The 14469-nt window shown below is 44.3% G+C and overlaps 1 protein-coding gene across 1 annotated transcript in view; it reads right to left on the bottom strand.

Moving 5' to 3' along the window:
* Positions 1 to 11403: 11403 nt before the first annotated feature.
* Positions 11404 to 14469, bottom strand: part of CCT3 (chaperonin containing TCP1 subunit 3) — a 34257-nt gene continuing 31191 nt past the window's right edge. The window contains exons 12-14 of the mRNA XM_007535449.3: positions 14069 to 14314; positions 13626 to 13757; positions 11404 to 11740 (exon numbers count right to left, since the gene is read on the bottom strand). Coding sequence (XP_007535511.1) covers positions 11636 to 11740; positions 13626 to 13757; positions 14069 to 14314 — 483 coding nt within the window. The 3' untranslated portion in view covers positions 11404 to 11635. The remainder of the gene's footprint in view (positions 11741 to 13625; positions 13758 to 14068; positions 14315 to 14469) is intronic.

Genomic DNA, 14469 nt, shown 5'->3' on the forward strand with positions numbered 1-14469 from the left:
TCTGGGGCTCAGCTGACTTCCTTAAAGGGCCAGGGCCCCGCGCCTTCTTAAAGGGACCGGCGTCAAGTGCACCTGGCCTAAAGAGCAAGAACCGGCATAAGGATCCGGGTTCGAGCCCCTGGCTCCCCACCAGCAGGGGAGTCGCTTGTCTTCCCCTCCTCTCTCCATTTCTCTCTGTCCTATCCAACGACATCAATAACAACTACAATAAAACAACCAGGGCAACAAAAGGGAATAAATACATACTAAAAAAAAAAAAAAAGGGACCGGCGTCCTCAGCACCGTTGCTTTCTTGAAATGTCTAACCAGGGTGGCGCTAGAAAAGGCACTTAACTTTACCTTGGCTCCAGCCCGCACATCACACAGGAATACTGTGTACTGAAGGAAGCTTCTGTGCTGTGGTATCTCTCCTTCTCTGAAAAAGTCGACCTTGAATGGTGAGGAGAAAAAACCCACTGAGCCCCCGAAGCGTGCAGGTTATCATGGAAGGTCACAATTTTACTATGGGTGTGTGTGTGTGTCAAGACATATATATATATAAAATCTCAGTTCTGACTTATGATGGTGCAGGGGAATTGAATTTAGGACTTCAGAGCCTAACCACTATCCTGTCTTCCCAGCACATATTTTCCCTCTAAGAAGGAGTCCAAGTCTGGCTAAGTGGACACTTAGTTCTTGGAGGGTTTTGTTTGGACTCAAAATGCGTATGGTGCAAAATTCGTAAAGGTCAAGGAGTTATTGCCCATTTCTAGCAAGCTGGTTCCTTCCCTGAGCTATTTTGAACAGTTTTTTGTGTCCTGATGCATACCTGAGGCTGTGTAGCATACACAAAATGTAACACTATAAAGTGTCATCTGAAGACCCCAGCATTTTAGATCTGAGCACATGGAACATTCATTCTCTCTTTAATATTTTATTTCTCCAGAGCACTGCTCAGCTGTGGCTTATGGTGGTGCAGGAGATTGAACCTGGGACTTTGAAGCTCCAAGCACAAGAGTCTCTTTGCATAAACCATTATGCTATCTATTCCTGCCCGTATTTTATTTTCCTCCAGGGTTATATTTGGGGCTTGGCGCCTGCACTACAAATCCACTGCTCCTGGAGGCCTTTTTCCCCATTTTGTTGCCCTTGTTGTTGTCATTATTTTTGTTGTTGTTGTTGGATATGACAGAGAGACTTCGAGAGGAGGGGAGACAGAGAGGGAGAGAGATACCTGCAGACCTGCTTTACTGCCTATAAAGGGAACCCCCTGCAGGGATCCTTATACTGGATTGCACTTTGCAATTAATCCACTGCACAATGCCCAACCCCTTTAATATTTATTTATTTATTTATTTAATTTTAATAACTCTATTTATTTTTAACCAGAGTACTGCTCAGCTCATGGTAGTGTGGGGGATTGAACCTGGAACTTTGGAGCCTCAGACATGAGTCTCTTTGCATAACCACATGCTATTCACCCCACAACCCGAAGCATTCACTCTCCACTGAAGTAATTCACTGAGAGAAATATGCCTTAAGCAGAATACTGGGATGCATTGGATCGACCTTCTTGTGGTGCATCCCGTGAGTACCCATTCATTGGGGAAACTGGCGATCCTTCCTAGCCGACTGAATCCACATGGATCCCAGTCACTTTCAAAGCCAGCAACAAGCAGCTCCTGACAGCTTTCAACCTGACGCTGTTGACTGGCTACGGAAGAAGGGCAAACGCTAGAAGAAGAAGAAGCAGAATACTTCCTTCTTTCCAGAACACTGTTCAGCTCTAACAGGGAACTGAACCTGGGGTCTCAGGCATAACTTGCACAACCATTATGCTGTCATCCCAAAATTTCTTTATTTTTCTAAGATTTGAGAATTAGAGGATTACTATGACACATGTGATGCTGGGGACCTCATGCTGGAGAATCCAAAACTTTAGGTCACCCTCATGTATTTTATTTATTTTTTCTCCAGGGTTATCACTGGGGCTCAGTGCCTGTACAATGAATCCACTATTCTTGGAGGCTATTTTTTGTTGCCCTTGTTGTTATTGCTGTTGAATAGAACAGAGAGAAATCAAGAGAGGATGGGAAGACAGAGAGGAAAGAACCTGCAGACCTGCTTCACCACCTGTGAAGTGACCCCCCATGCAGGTGGGGAGCTGAGGGTTCGAACTGGGATCCTTAAGCTGGTCCTTGCACTTTGCACCACTTGCGCTTAATCTGCTGTGCTAACACCCAGCCCCCTGTACTTTATTTTTCACCAGAGCAGAGTACAGCTCTGGTTTATAGTGGTACTGGGACTTTGGTGCCTCAGACATAGGGTCTGTTTGCATAATCATTATGCTACCTCCAAGCCCTTTCAGTATGTGTGTGTGTTATTTTTCTTTTGTTGCCCTTGTTTTTTATTGTTGTTGTAGCTATTGTTGTTGTTAGATAGGACAGAGAGAAATGGAGAGAGGAGGGGAAGACAGAGAGGGGGAGAGAAAGATAGACACCTGCAGACCTGCTTCACAGCCTGTGAAGTTGCCTCCCTGCAGGTGGGGGGCCGGGGGCTTGAACCAGGATCCTTATGCCAGTCCTTGCGCTTCGCACTACGTGCACTTAACATGCTGCGCTACCACCCGACTCCCTGTGTATGTGTTTTTAATATTTATTTATTCCCTTTTCTTGCTTGTTTCATTGCTGTAATTATTGTTGCTATCATTGCTGTTGGACAGGACAGAGAGAAATGGAGAGAGGAGGGGAAGACAGAGTGGGCAGAGAGATAGACACCTGCAGACCTGCTTCACCACCTGTGAAGGGACTCCCCTTCAGGTGGGGAGCCGGGGACTCAAACTGGGATCCTTATGCCAGTCCTTGCGCTTTGTGCCCACTGCACTACCGCCCGACTCCCGTCTGTGTGTGTGTATGTTTTAAAGAATTATTGAATGAGGGGCAGACCATAGCTCACCAGGTTAAGCCGCACATAGTACAAAGCGCAAGGACCTGCAGGCAAGGATTCCCCCCAACTAAGTGGGGAGGGTCATTTCACAAGAGGTGAAGCAGGTATGCAGGTGTCTGTCTTGCCCTCTTCTCTCAATTTTTCTTTATTCCTATCCTTTAAAAAAAAAAAAAGGAAAAAATGGCCTTCAGGAGCAGTAGATTCATAGTGCCAGCACCAAGTCCCAGCAATAACTGTGAAGGAAAAACAAGAATTATTGTGATTGGTGGATTGCACTGGGGTGGGTGGGTGGGCAGATGGAGAGTTCAGGTCCTGGAAAAGGATGACAGAGGACCTAGTGGGGGTTGTATTGTTATGTGGAAGACTGAGAAATGTTATGCATATACAAACTACTGTATTTACTGTCGAATGCAAAACATTAATCCCCCAATAAAGGAAAAAAAAAGTTCTCACATCAAGAAAAAAAAAAAAACTATTGTGAGGCAGGCTGGGCAGTGGTGCACCCATTAAGTGCACATATTACTATGCTCAAGGATTCGTGCAAGTACTTGGGTTAAAGCCTCCCCTGTCCACCTGCAGCGAGGATGCTTCATGAGTGAAGGTCTGCAGTTGTCTGTCTCTCTCCCTCCCCTCTCAATTTCGATCTTATCAAATGAAAAAAAAAAAAGAATAGCCACCAGGATCAACGGAAAGTTATCGAGAGCAAGAGGCTGAAAGAAGAGCATAAAACATAATTCTGACGCATATGATGCCAGGAACCAAACTCTTCCTCTTTTCTTTATTTATTTGCCTCCAGGGTTATCGCTGGGGCTCGTGCCTGCATTAAGAATCTACTGCTCAGGGAGTCAGGTGGTAGAGTGTGGGGAGCCACATGTGCCCTCAAGGTTGCTATTGGCATGACCACAGAGTCCTTGTTCACAGACTGGCCTTGCTTAAAAGTGAAGTTCCTGCTTCTTTACACCATAGAGTCTTTTTTTTTTTTTTAATATTTTTATATTTATTATTTATTTATTTATTCTCTTTTGTTGCCCTTGATGTTTTATTGTTGTAGTTATTATTGTTGTCATTGTTGTTGGATAGGACAGAGAGAAATGGAGAGGGGAGGGGGAAGACAGAGAGAGGGAGAGAAAGATAGACACCTGCAGACCTGTTTCATCGCTTGTGAAGCGACACCCCTGCAGGTGGGGAGCCAGGGCTTGAACCAGGATCCTTATGCGGGTCCTTGTGCTTAGCGCCACCTGCGCTTAACCCACTGTGCTACAGCCCGACTCCCACACCATGGAGTCTTTGTTCACAGACAAGATAAGTTCCTGTCTCCCAATTCCACCTCCCCAAGAATCACCCAGGACCTTCCAGATAACAGCTGATTACCATGACAACACACCACTTCAATCAACAGCCCCCAGCTGCTAACTCCCCCCTTGCCCTGGCCTTAAAAACAGCATCTTTGGTGCTAATAAACAGACTTGATCAGAATCTTGACTTGTCTCATTTCTCTCCTGTCTTGTCCCCTTCCCTCTCCCTTCTTTCCTTGTCCTCACTCCCTCTCCTAGGTTAACCATGTTGAAGGTCCCACGGGACGAGATAGCAGAGCAGCAGTTTAAGCGCAGGTGGTGCTAAGTACAAGGCCCAGCATAAGGATTCTGGTTCGAGCCCCTGGCTCCCCACCTGTAGGGGGGGTGGCTTCACAAGTGGTGAAGAAGGTCTGCAGGTGTCTTTCTCTCCCTCTCTCTGCCTTCCCCTCCTCTCTCCATTTCTCTGTCCTACCCAACAACGACGACATCAATAACAACAATAACTACAATAATAAAACAAAGGCAACAAAAGGGAATAAATAGTAAACAAACAAACAAACAAACTACAGCTCAGGGAGTCAGGTGGTAGTGCAGCAGGTTAAGCGCACGTGGCGCAATGCACAGGACTGGCATAAGGATCCCGGTTTGAGCCCCCGACTCCCTACCTGCAGGGGAGTCATTTCACAAGTGGTGAAGCAGGTCTGCAGGTGTCTTGCTTTCTCTCCTCTCCCCCTGTCTTACATTCCTCTCTCCATTTCTCTCTGTCCTACCCAACAATGACAACATCAATAACAACAATAACTACAAAACAATAATAAACAAGGGCAACAAAAGGGAAATAATACTAAAGAAAAAAAAAAGAATCCATTGCTCCTGGAGGCAATTTTTCCCATTTTTGTTGCCCTTATTGGATAGGATAGAGAGAATCAAGGAGGGGAGACAGAGAGGGGGAGAGACAGACACCTGCAGACCTCCTCCACTGTTTGTGAAGCAAACCCCCTGTAGGTGGGGACCCAGGGGCTGGAACCTGGATCCTTGAGCTGGTCCTTGTGCTTTGAACCATATGCACTTAACCTGCTGAGCTATCACCCACACCCCTTTATTTATTTTTAAAGATTAAATGTTTTCTTCTAGTACCCACGTGATTCCACTTTTAGTGTATTTCTAAGATGTTTTATTAGCATGAGAAAGAACAGAGTAGAGCACCACTCTGATATATGGAATGGTGGGGATCAAACTCAGGACTTCCTGATTCCAAGTTCAGTACCCCACTCAACTGTGATACTCATATAACACATTGGAGCACTACTCAGCTGGGGATTGAACCTAGGACCACTGGTACCATAAACAAGTATGCATAAATAGCATTACTATTTCCCAGGTCCTTTTTTTTTTTAATTTTAAATTTAAATCTTTAACTACTGGAATTTTGGTATAAATGAATAAAGCAGGCATTCAGTTTTATTTTCCACAAATGACTCACATAATGAGCTCTTTAAAGTTTTCTCAAAAACTCATTTTTTGGGGGGAAAGAAAAGGTACTGTATCCTGAGTTACCAACTCTGGCACCAGATAAAAGTTCCAGCTGATGGGAGCACAGCGGGTTAAGTTCACATGGCGCAATGCATAAGGACTGGCATAAGGATCCTGATTCAAGCCCCCAGCTCCCACCTGCAGGATGCTTTACAAGTGGTGAAACAGCCCCCACACCTATGGACATCTGATCTTTGACAAAGGTGTTCAGACTATTAAAGCAGAGTCTCTTCAACAAATGGTGTTGGAAAAAATGGGTTGAAACATGCAGAAGAATGAAACTGAACCACTACATTTCACCAAATACAAAAGTAAATTCCAAGTGGATCAAGGACTTGGATGTTAGACCTCAAACTATCGGATGCTTAGTGGAAAATATTGGCAGAACTCTTTTCTGCATAAATTTTAAAGACATCTTCAATGAAACGAACCCAATTACAAAGAAGACTAAGACAAGTATAAACCTATGGGACTACATAAAATTAAAAAGCTTCTGCACAGCTAAAGAAACTACTACCCAAACCAAGAGACCCCTTCACAAAATGGGAGATCTTTACATGCCATACATCAGACAAGAGGCTAATAACCAGAATATATAAAGAACTTGCAAATCTCAACAACAAATAACCCCATCCAAAAATGGGGGGGACAAGGACAGAATATACACCACAGAAGAGATCCAAAAGGCCAAGAAACACATGAAAAAATGCTCCAAGTCTCTGATTGTCAGAGAAATGCAAATAAACACAACGAGATAGCACTTCACTCCTGTGACAATGTCATACATCTGAAAAGGTAACAGCAGCAAATGATCCTGCAATTCCTCTCCTGGGGATATATCCTAAGGAACCCAACACACCCATCCAAAAAGATCTGTGTACACATATGTTCTTGGCAGCACAATTTGTAATAGCTAAAACCTGGAAGCAACCCAGGTGTCCAACAACAGATGAGTGGCTGAGCAAGTTGTGGTATACACACACACACAGACACACACAATGGAATACTACTCAGCTATAAAAAATGGTGACTTCACCGTTTTCAGCTGATCTTGGACCTTGAAAAATTCATGTTAAGTGAAATTAAGTCAGAAACAGAAGGATGGTTATGGGATGATCTCACTCTCAGGCAGAAGTTGAAAAACAAGATCAGAAAACACAAGTATAATCTGAACTGGAATTGGCATATTGCACCAAAGTAAAAGACTCTGAAGTGGGTGGGTGGGGAGAATACAGACCCAAGAAGGATGACAGAGGACCTAATGGGGGTTGTATTGTTATATGGAAAACTGGGAAATGTTATGCATGTACAAACTATTGTATTTACTGTTTAATGTAAAACATTAATTCCCCAATAGAGAAATTAAAAAAAAAAGTGGTGAAGCAGGTCTGCAGGTGTCTATCTTTCTCTCCCCTTCTCTGTCTTCCCCTCCTCTCTCGATTTCTCTCTGTTCTATCCAAGGACAGCAATAAAAACAACAATAAACAAGGGCAACAAAAGGGAAAAATAGCCTCCAGCAGTGGATTCCTAGTGCAGGCATGGAGCCCTAGCAATAACTCTGGAGGCAAAAAAAAGTTCCAGTTGATTCAGCTTCTTCACCTCATTTGGATGGAGCTTTAAGGAATCATGTTAAGTGAGATAAATCAGAAAGGATGAATATGGGATGATCTCACTCATAGACAGAAGTTGAAAACAACAGAAGGGAAAATACTAAACAGAACTTGGACTAGAGTTGGTGTACTGCACCAAAGTAAGACTCTGGGGTTGGGGGGGAGGGCTCAGGTTCTAGAACATGAAGGCAGAGGAGGGCCTCGTGTGGATTATGTGGAAAACTGAGAAATGTTACACATACACAAACTATTGCATTTTACTGTTGACTGTAAACCATTAATTCCCCAATAAAGGAATAAAAAAAAAGTTCCAGTCGAGTAGTGGTTAAGTTCAAATCTCCTCCATCACACAAAAGACACTACCTATAGAGAAAAAGTAGGATTTGGTTGACTCTAGCAACGATGAGAAAAACATGCCAAGTTAACAAGAAGTGAATACTGTGTTAGTGAGTAGATCATGCCTGGCATAGAAAATGGGTTTGAGGGGGTCAGGCCGTGGCACAGTGGGTTAAACGCATGTGGCGCAAAGTGCAGGGACTGGCATAAGGATCCCGGTTCGAGCCCCCGGCTCCCCACCTGCAGGGGAGTAGCTTCACAGGTGGTGAAGCAGGTCTTTCTCTCCCCCTCTTCCCATTTCTCTCTGTCCTATCCAACAACGAACAACATCACCAATGGCAATAATAATGGCCACAACGAGGCTACAACAAGGGCAACAAAAAGGGGGAAAAATGGCCTCCAGGAGCGGTGGATTCATGGTGCAGGCACCGAGCCCAGCAATAACCCTGGAGGAAAAAAAAAGAAAATGGGTTTGGGGAGGTGGCGGGTTAAGTGCACGTGGCACACAGCGCAAGGACCAGCATAAGGATCCCAGTTTGAGCCCCATCTCCCCACCTGCAGGGGAGTCGCTTCACAGGTAGTGAAGCAGGTCTGCAGGTGTCTATCTCAACATCAACAATAACTATGACAGGGAATATTTAAAAATAATAATAAAATAAAATAAAAAAATGGGTTTGGGTGACTTGTGTTAAAATGGGGGGGGGTGCGGATGGTGGGGCACCTGGTTGAGGAGCACGTTAGAATTTGAGCTCCCAGTCCCTTTCTATCTCCCCTGTCCTCTCAATTTCTCTGTAAAATAAAAGCTAAAACAAACAGTAGTGAACTACTGGGCAGAGGGTAGATAGCATAATGCTTATAAAAAAAGACTTTCTTGCTTGAGGCTCCAAAGTCCCAGTTTCAATCTCCCACATCACCATAAGCCAGAGCTGAGCAGTGCTCTGGTTAAAAAAAAAAACAAAAAACTAATTCTCTGGGCAGATGACCTCAACAATGCTTCCTGGAACCCCACATCCTCAGAGTCCTATCCCACTAGGGAAAGATAGAAACAATGTGGAGGGGCTGGCTGGTGGCACACCTGGTTGAGTGCACATGTAACAATGAACAAGGATCCAGGTTCAAGTCCCCAGTCCCTACCTACAAGGGGAAAGCAGGGCTGCAGGTGTCTCTCTTCCTCTTTATCTTCCCCTTGCCTCTTGATTTCTTTTCTCTTATTGATGTCGCTGTTGTTGGATAGGACAGAGAGAAATGGAAAGGAGGGGAAGACAGAGAGGGGGAGAGAAAGACAGACACCTATAGACCTGCTTCACCAGGTGTGAAGCAAGCTCCCGGCAGGTGGGGAGCTGGGGGCTGGAACCAGGATCCTTATGCCGGTCCTTGCACTTTGTGCCACGTGTGCTTACCCCACTGCACTACTGCCTGCCTCCCACCTCTTGATTTCTGACTGTCACTATCTAATAAATAAATAAATATAGTATGTGTATTGCACCAAAGTAAAGGACTCCGGGGGAAGAGTACAGGTCCTGGAGAAGGGTAACAGAGGACCTAGTTGGGGTTACACTGTTATGTGGAAAACTGAGAAATGTTATGCATGTACAAAACTATTGTGTTCACTGTCAAACGTTAAACATTAATCCCCCAATAAAGGAAAAAAAATTAGATATAGGAAAAAATTTTTTAAAAAAGTATTCAACTTAACATAACTACTATGGTCAGGGAGTGGATTAAAGGCCTATGAATCCTAAGGACAAAGGGTGGTGAAGAAAATCAAAGGCTATGACAACGCACAAGGACCCAGGTTCAAGCCCTTCCCTATCTACAGGGGGAAAGCTTTGCAAGCAGTGAAGCCATGCTACACTCGTCTCTCTCCCTATCCTCTCAATTTTGGTTTCTATCCAGTAAATAAATAGATAAAAAAAAAAAAAATCAAAGGCTAGTGTGACATAGCCACTAACATCCCAGGGTCACTCATACTATGAATCCACTGTTCCTGGTGGCCATTTTTTTTAATCCTTTCTAAATTAGAATAGAATAGAAATTGAGAGGATGGGGAGATAGAGATGGGGACACCTGCTTCACTGCTTGTGAAAGTGGAAAGCAGGGCTTCAAACTTGGGTCCATACACTTGGTATTATGTATGCTTAATGGCTGTGCTGTCCCACCTGCCCATGGTCACTCCTCAGAAGCCCCCCACCTCCCCATAAAAACAAAGCACAAGGGGGTCAGGCGGTGGCGCGGTGGGTTGAGCGTGCGTGGCACAAAGCTCAGGGACCAGTGTGGGGATCCTGGTTCGAGCCCCCAGCTCCCCACCTGCAGGGGGGTCGCTTCACAGGCAGTGAAGCAGGTCTGCAGGTGTCTTTCTCTCCCCGTCTTCCCCTCTCTTCACATCTCTCTGTCCTGTCAAACAACGAACGACACCAACAACAACGATAACCACAACAAGGGAAACAAAGGGGGCAAAGGATGGCCTCCAGGAGCAGTCGGTTCCTGGGGTGGGCACTGAGCCCCAGCAATAACTCTGAAGGGAAAAAAAAGCACAAAATGATTTAAATCTTTTTCCTTGATATCAGGGAGTAAAGTCTGATGGTGACAAACAAGGGGTGACAATAAATCAGTAAGCCAAAATATAAATTATAACCAGGAACTACACTGATAGAGGACAAAGAAAATTGTTAGGAAAGATTCTGAAGGGGGCCAGGCGGTAGCGCAGCGGGTTAACTGCACACGGTGCAAAGCCCAAAGACTCGTGTGCAAGGATCTTGGTTAGAGCCCCTGGCTCCCCACCTGTGGGGGGAGGTCACTTCACAAGTGAAGCAGGTCTGCATGTGTCTATCTTTCCACCTCCTCTCTGTCCCATCTAACAACAATAAACAACAAGGGCAACAAAAGGGGGAAAAAATGGCGTCCATGAGCAATGGATTCATACTGCAGGCACCCGAGCCCCAGCAATAACCCTGAAGGCAAAATAAATGAACAAGCTAGTAATAATAATAAAAGATTCTGTTACAGTATACAAAACAAACAAACAAAAAAATCCACAAAAAACTTCTGGGGCCAGGTGGTGGTCCATCTGTTCGAGAACACACATTATAGTGCGTAAGGATGCAGGTTCAACCTCCTGGTCCCCACTTGCAGGGGGAAAGCTTCACAAGTGGTAAAGCAGGGCTGCAGGTGTCTCTCTCTCTCCCTCCCCTCTCAATTGCTCTCTCTAATAATAAATAACTAATTTTTAAAAATGATGTTCTGAGGTCATGTGGTGAGTACAGAGATAGGACACAGGTTGAGTCCAGCTCAAGCTCAATTCCTAGTCCTGCAGATGTAAGAATGGTTTTCTGTCATTAACAAACAACTTAAAAAAAAAAAAGCACACATGCTTTACGTTATTTAGGACAAATGCCTAAGCCTGAGCACGTGGTGGGTGTTGCTGTATACACAACCACACATGAGAAACACCCAGGGCTTAGACAGGTCCCTCCTGTTCTTTGGGTGGTAAATGAAAAGTGATACTTCTTAGCTTTACAGTTTCATTCTTAGACTGCCACAGGTCTTCCCAGCTAGCAACTACTGGCAAGTATGAAGCACACCCCTTCATGAAGTCAAAATAGATACTTAATGACCTGATTTCTATCTCCTTACCAAGTGTGGTGTGTGCCCCCCTCCTCCCATACAGAAAGAAGACCAAAGATTAAAGAAAAAACAAAACACAATTGTCTCCAATGCCTTAGATTTAATCATCGAAAGCAAACTAAATGAAAGGCTTACAACAGAGAAGAGTTACATGTCAGTGCCTTTTGCAAAGTGAGCCAGGATAGAAAGGGACTGGGCTGTCCCTCAACCTGACCCCTTCCAAACAAAGATATCCAGTGTCCCTGGCAGTCTGGCTCAGGGAAAAGGAGACACTCTTCTGGCTTTGTGCACTGAGGTCGCCTTGTCCACCACTCATTCCTGGCCAGCATCAGGAACCCCACCTTGTCGGTTCTGGTCATCACCCTTCTTTTTGTGGCCTGAGACGATGTCATCAATCCGAAGCAGCAGAACTGCCGTCTAGGAGAAAAGCCACAGCCGCAGAGGGCATTTGTTTTATTTTAGATATAGCATTCAGTTCCTTCCATAAAATTACCATTTTATCTGAAGTCTCTTTTCAGTCTTGACTAAAAAACAGCTTTCAGGAAACCCAGTAACTGTAAGAAGGTATTGTACATCACATACCCAACAAGGATTGAAATCAAACATCTATTTAAAAAATCATACAGCTCAAAGGAGAGAAAAATAAAGATTGGGCAAAAGAACTGAACAGAGTTTTTTTTTCTCCCCCTTGGTGGGAATGCAAACTGATGCAGCCCCTTTAGCAAACTGTATGGAGTCATTAAATAAATGTGGACATCCCTTAATCCCTTATGACCCAGAAATAACACTCTTGGGCATTTATCCAAAGTATGTGAAAACACTAATTTGAAGGACTATATATTCCCCTATGTTCATAGCTGCATCATTTACAACAACCAAGGATAGAGGCTGCCTAAATGCCCATCAACAGATTACTGGGTAAAGAAGTGATGGGACATATACTCCATGGAATGCTACTCTGCAATCAAAATGATAGTTTTGAATGAAGATTCTTATACCCAAGGCTACAAATTACAGGTTTAATTTCCTGTACCACCACAGTACTCTGAGGAAAAAATAAGGGGAGGGGGGGGAGGAGGGCATGTGCAGTAGTGTAGCAGGTTAAGCACACATGGCGCGATGCGCAAGGACTGGTGTAAGGATTCCGGTTCAAGACCCTGGCTCCCTACCTGTAGAGGGGTCGCTTCATAGGTGGTGAAGCAGGTCTGCAGGTGTCTTTCTCTCCCCTCTCTATTTTCCTCATCTCTCTCCATTTCTCCCTATCCTATCCAACAACGATAGCAATAACAATAACAAAGATAAACAACAAGGGCAACAAAAGGGAAAAAATAGCCTCTAGGAGCAGTGGATTCGTAGTGCAGGCACCGAACCCCAGTAGTAACCTTGGAGGCAAAAACAAAATTAAATAAATAAATAAAGCATGTAGGGAGTCAGGCGGTAGTGCAGAAGGTTAAGCGCATGTGGCGCAAAGTACAAGGATCCTGGTTCGAGCTCCCTTCTCCCCCCCCCCTGCAGGAGGGTCTTTCACAAGTCTCCCCATCTTTCCTTCCTCTCTCCATTTCTCTCTGTCCTATCCAACAACGACATCAACAACTACAAAAAAAAAAATCATGTCCTTTGGGTCAAAATAGATGAAACTGGATCTGACTATGCTTAGTGACATAAACAAAGAGGTAAAAAGACAACTACTGGTGGTCCAGATGGCACAGTGGATAAAGCAGTGGACTCTCAAGCATACGGTCCTGAGTTCAATCTCTGGCAGCACATGTACCAGAGTGATGATTGGTTCTCCTATCTTTCTCATTAATAAAAGGCTGTTGAGTTCAGTTTGGAACTATACCCTGTTATCTTTTTTTTTTTTTTTTTAAGATTTTATTTATTAATGAGAAGACAGGAGGAGAGAGAAAGAACCAGACTGGCAAATGTGCTGCCGGGGTACGGACCCAGGACCTCATGCTTGAAAGTCCAAAGCTTTATCACTGCGCCACCTCCTGGACCACAATATACCCTGTAATCTTACAACCTTGTAAACCACTATTAATCATAAATTAAAAGATGGCTTTACAAGAAATAAAGGTATAGAACTTGACATGTAAACAAATAAAAATACTCCCTAAGCAAGGCACGTGGCTTGTGCCACACTACCTTACTTTTTTATGTGAATTAAGCAAAAGTAAGGAGGCGGAATTCCTTGGGATATCTTTTGGGAACATTCTGCGTTTTAAATCTTCCCTTTAAGATTACACCAAACACAATAGTGTTTGAGAAATAAATAGAATAGCACAGATTCAGGATGTCTCACCTCCACTGCCGTCTTGTATGTTTGCAGCTTCACAGCCAATGGCTCCCAGATGCCCAGTTCCTTCATGTCCACCAAAGTACCTGTCTCACCATTTACGCCCCAGCTCTCACAGTTCTCTTGGGTGTGCTTGGCCTATAGTTGGAGTAAAGGGAAACTGTGTGGGACAAGTAATTTGGCAGGAAGTGTTAGGCAAAAAAAAAAAAAAAAAAAAAAAAAAAAAATCAAAAGTGTTACTGGAAAGTGATCAGGAAACAGCAACAAGGCAAACAAGTAAACACTGAGAGGTTCTAAGGGAATAAGCATTAAGGAGAACTTGAATAGACAGATGTGAGCTATCCTCTTAAGGTTAAACATAGCTTTCCTACCCTGCCAAGAGATGCCAGCAGTGCTCTATCCCAAGTGGAGTTAAAAACAAAAGAGAATAGCATGGAAAAAGAACTCACCCGGAGGGAAGTAAGTAGGCGGATGGTGCTAGCTCCACAGTTCTGGATCAGGGTACGAGGGATAACCTCTAGGGCCTGAGCAACAGCTCTGTATGGCCACTGCTCCACACCAGTCATGGCCTTGGATTTTTCCGTCAGGGCATGGGCCACAGCCATCTCGGAGGCCCCACCCCCTGGTACCAGCTGAGGGTCCAAGAGAACATTACGGCACACTTGCATAGCATCCTGGAGGTTGCGTTCTACTTCCTTAGGAAAATAAAACATATAATAATATGTAGTGAAACCCTGGTGATTTGACAAATCATTAAAGGGAAATTACTAAGAAACGTCTTTGAAACAACTGAGCAGGGCAAATGGTATTCACCTTGGAAAAGCACTAAACTTTGACTGCAATAGGTTGG

This window comes from Erinaceus europaeus, chromosome 11 (assembly GCF_950295315.1).
Source record: "Erinaceus europaeus chromosome 11, mEriEur2.1, whole genome shotgun sequence".
Classification (NCBI taxonomy): domain Eukaryota; kingdom Metazoa; phylum Chordata; class Mammalia; order Eulipotyphla; family Erinaceidae; genus Erinaceus; species Erinaceus europaeus.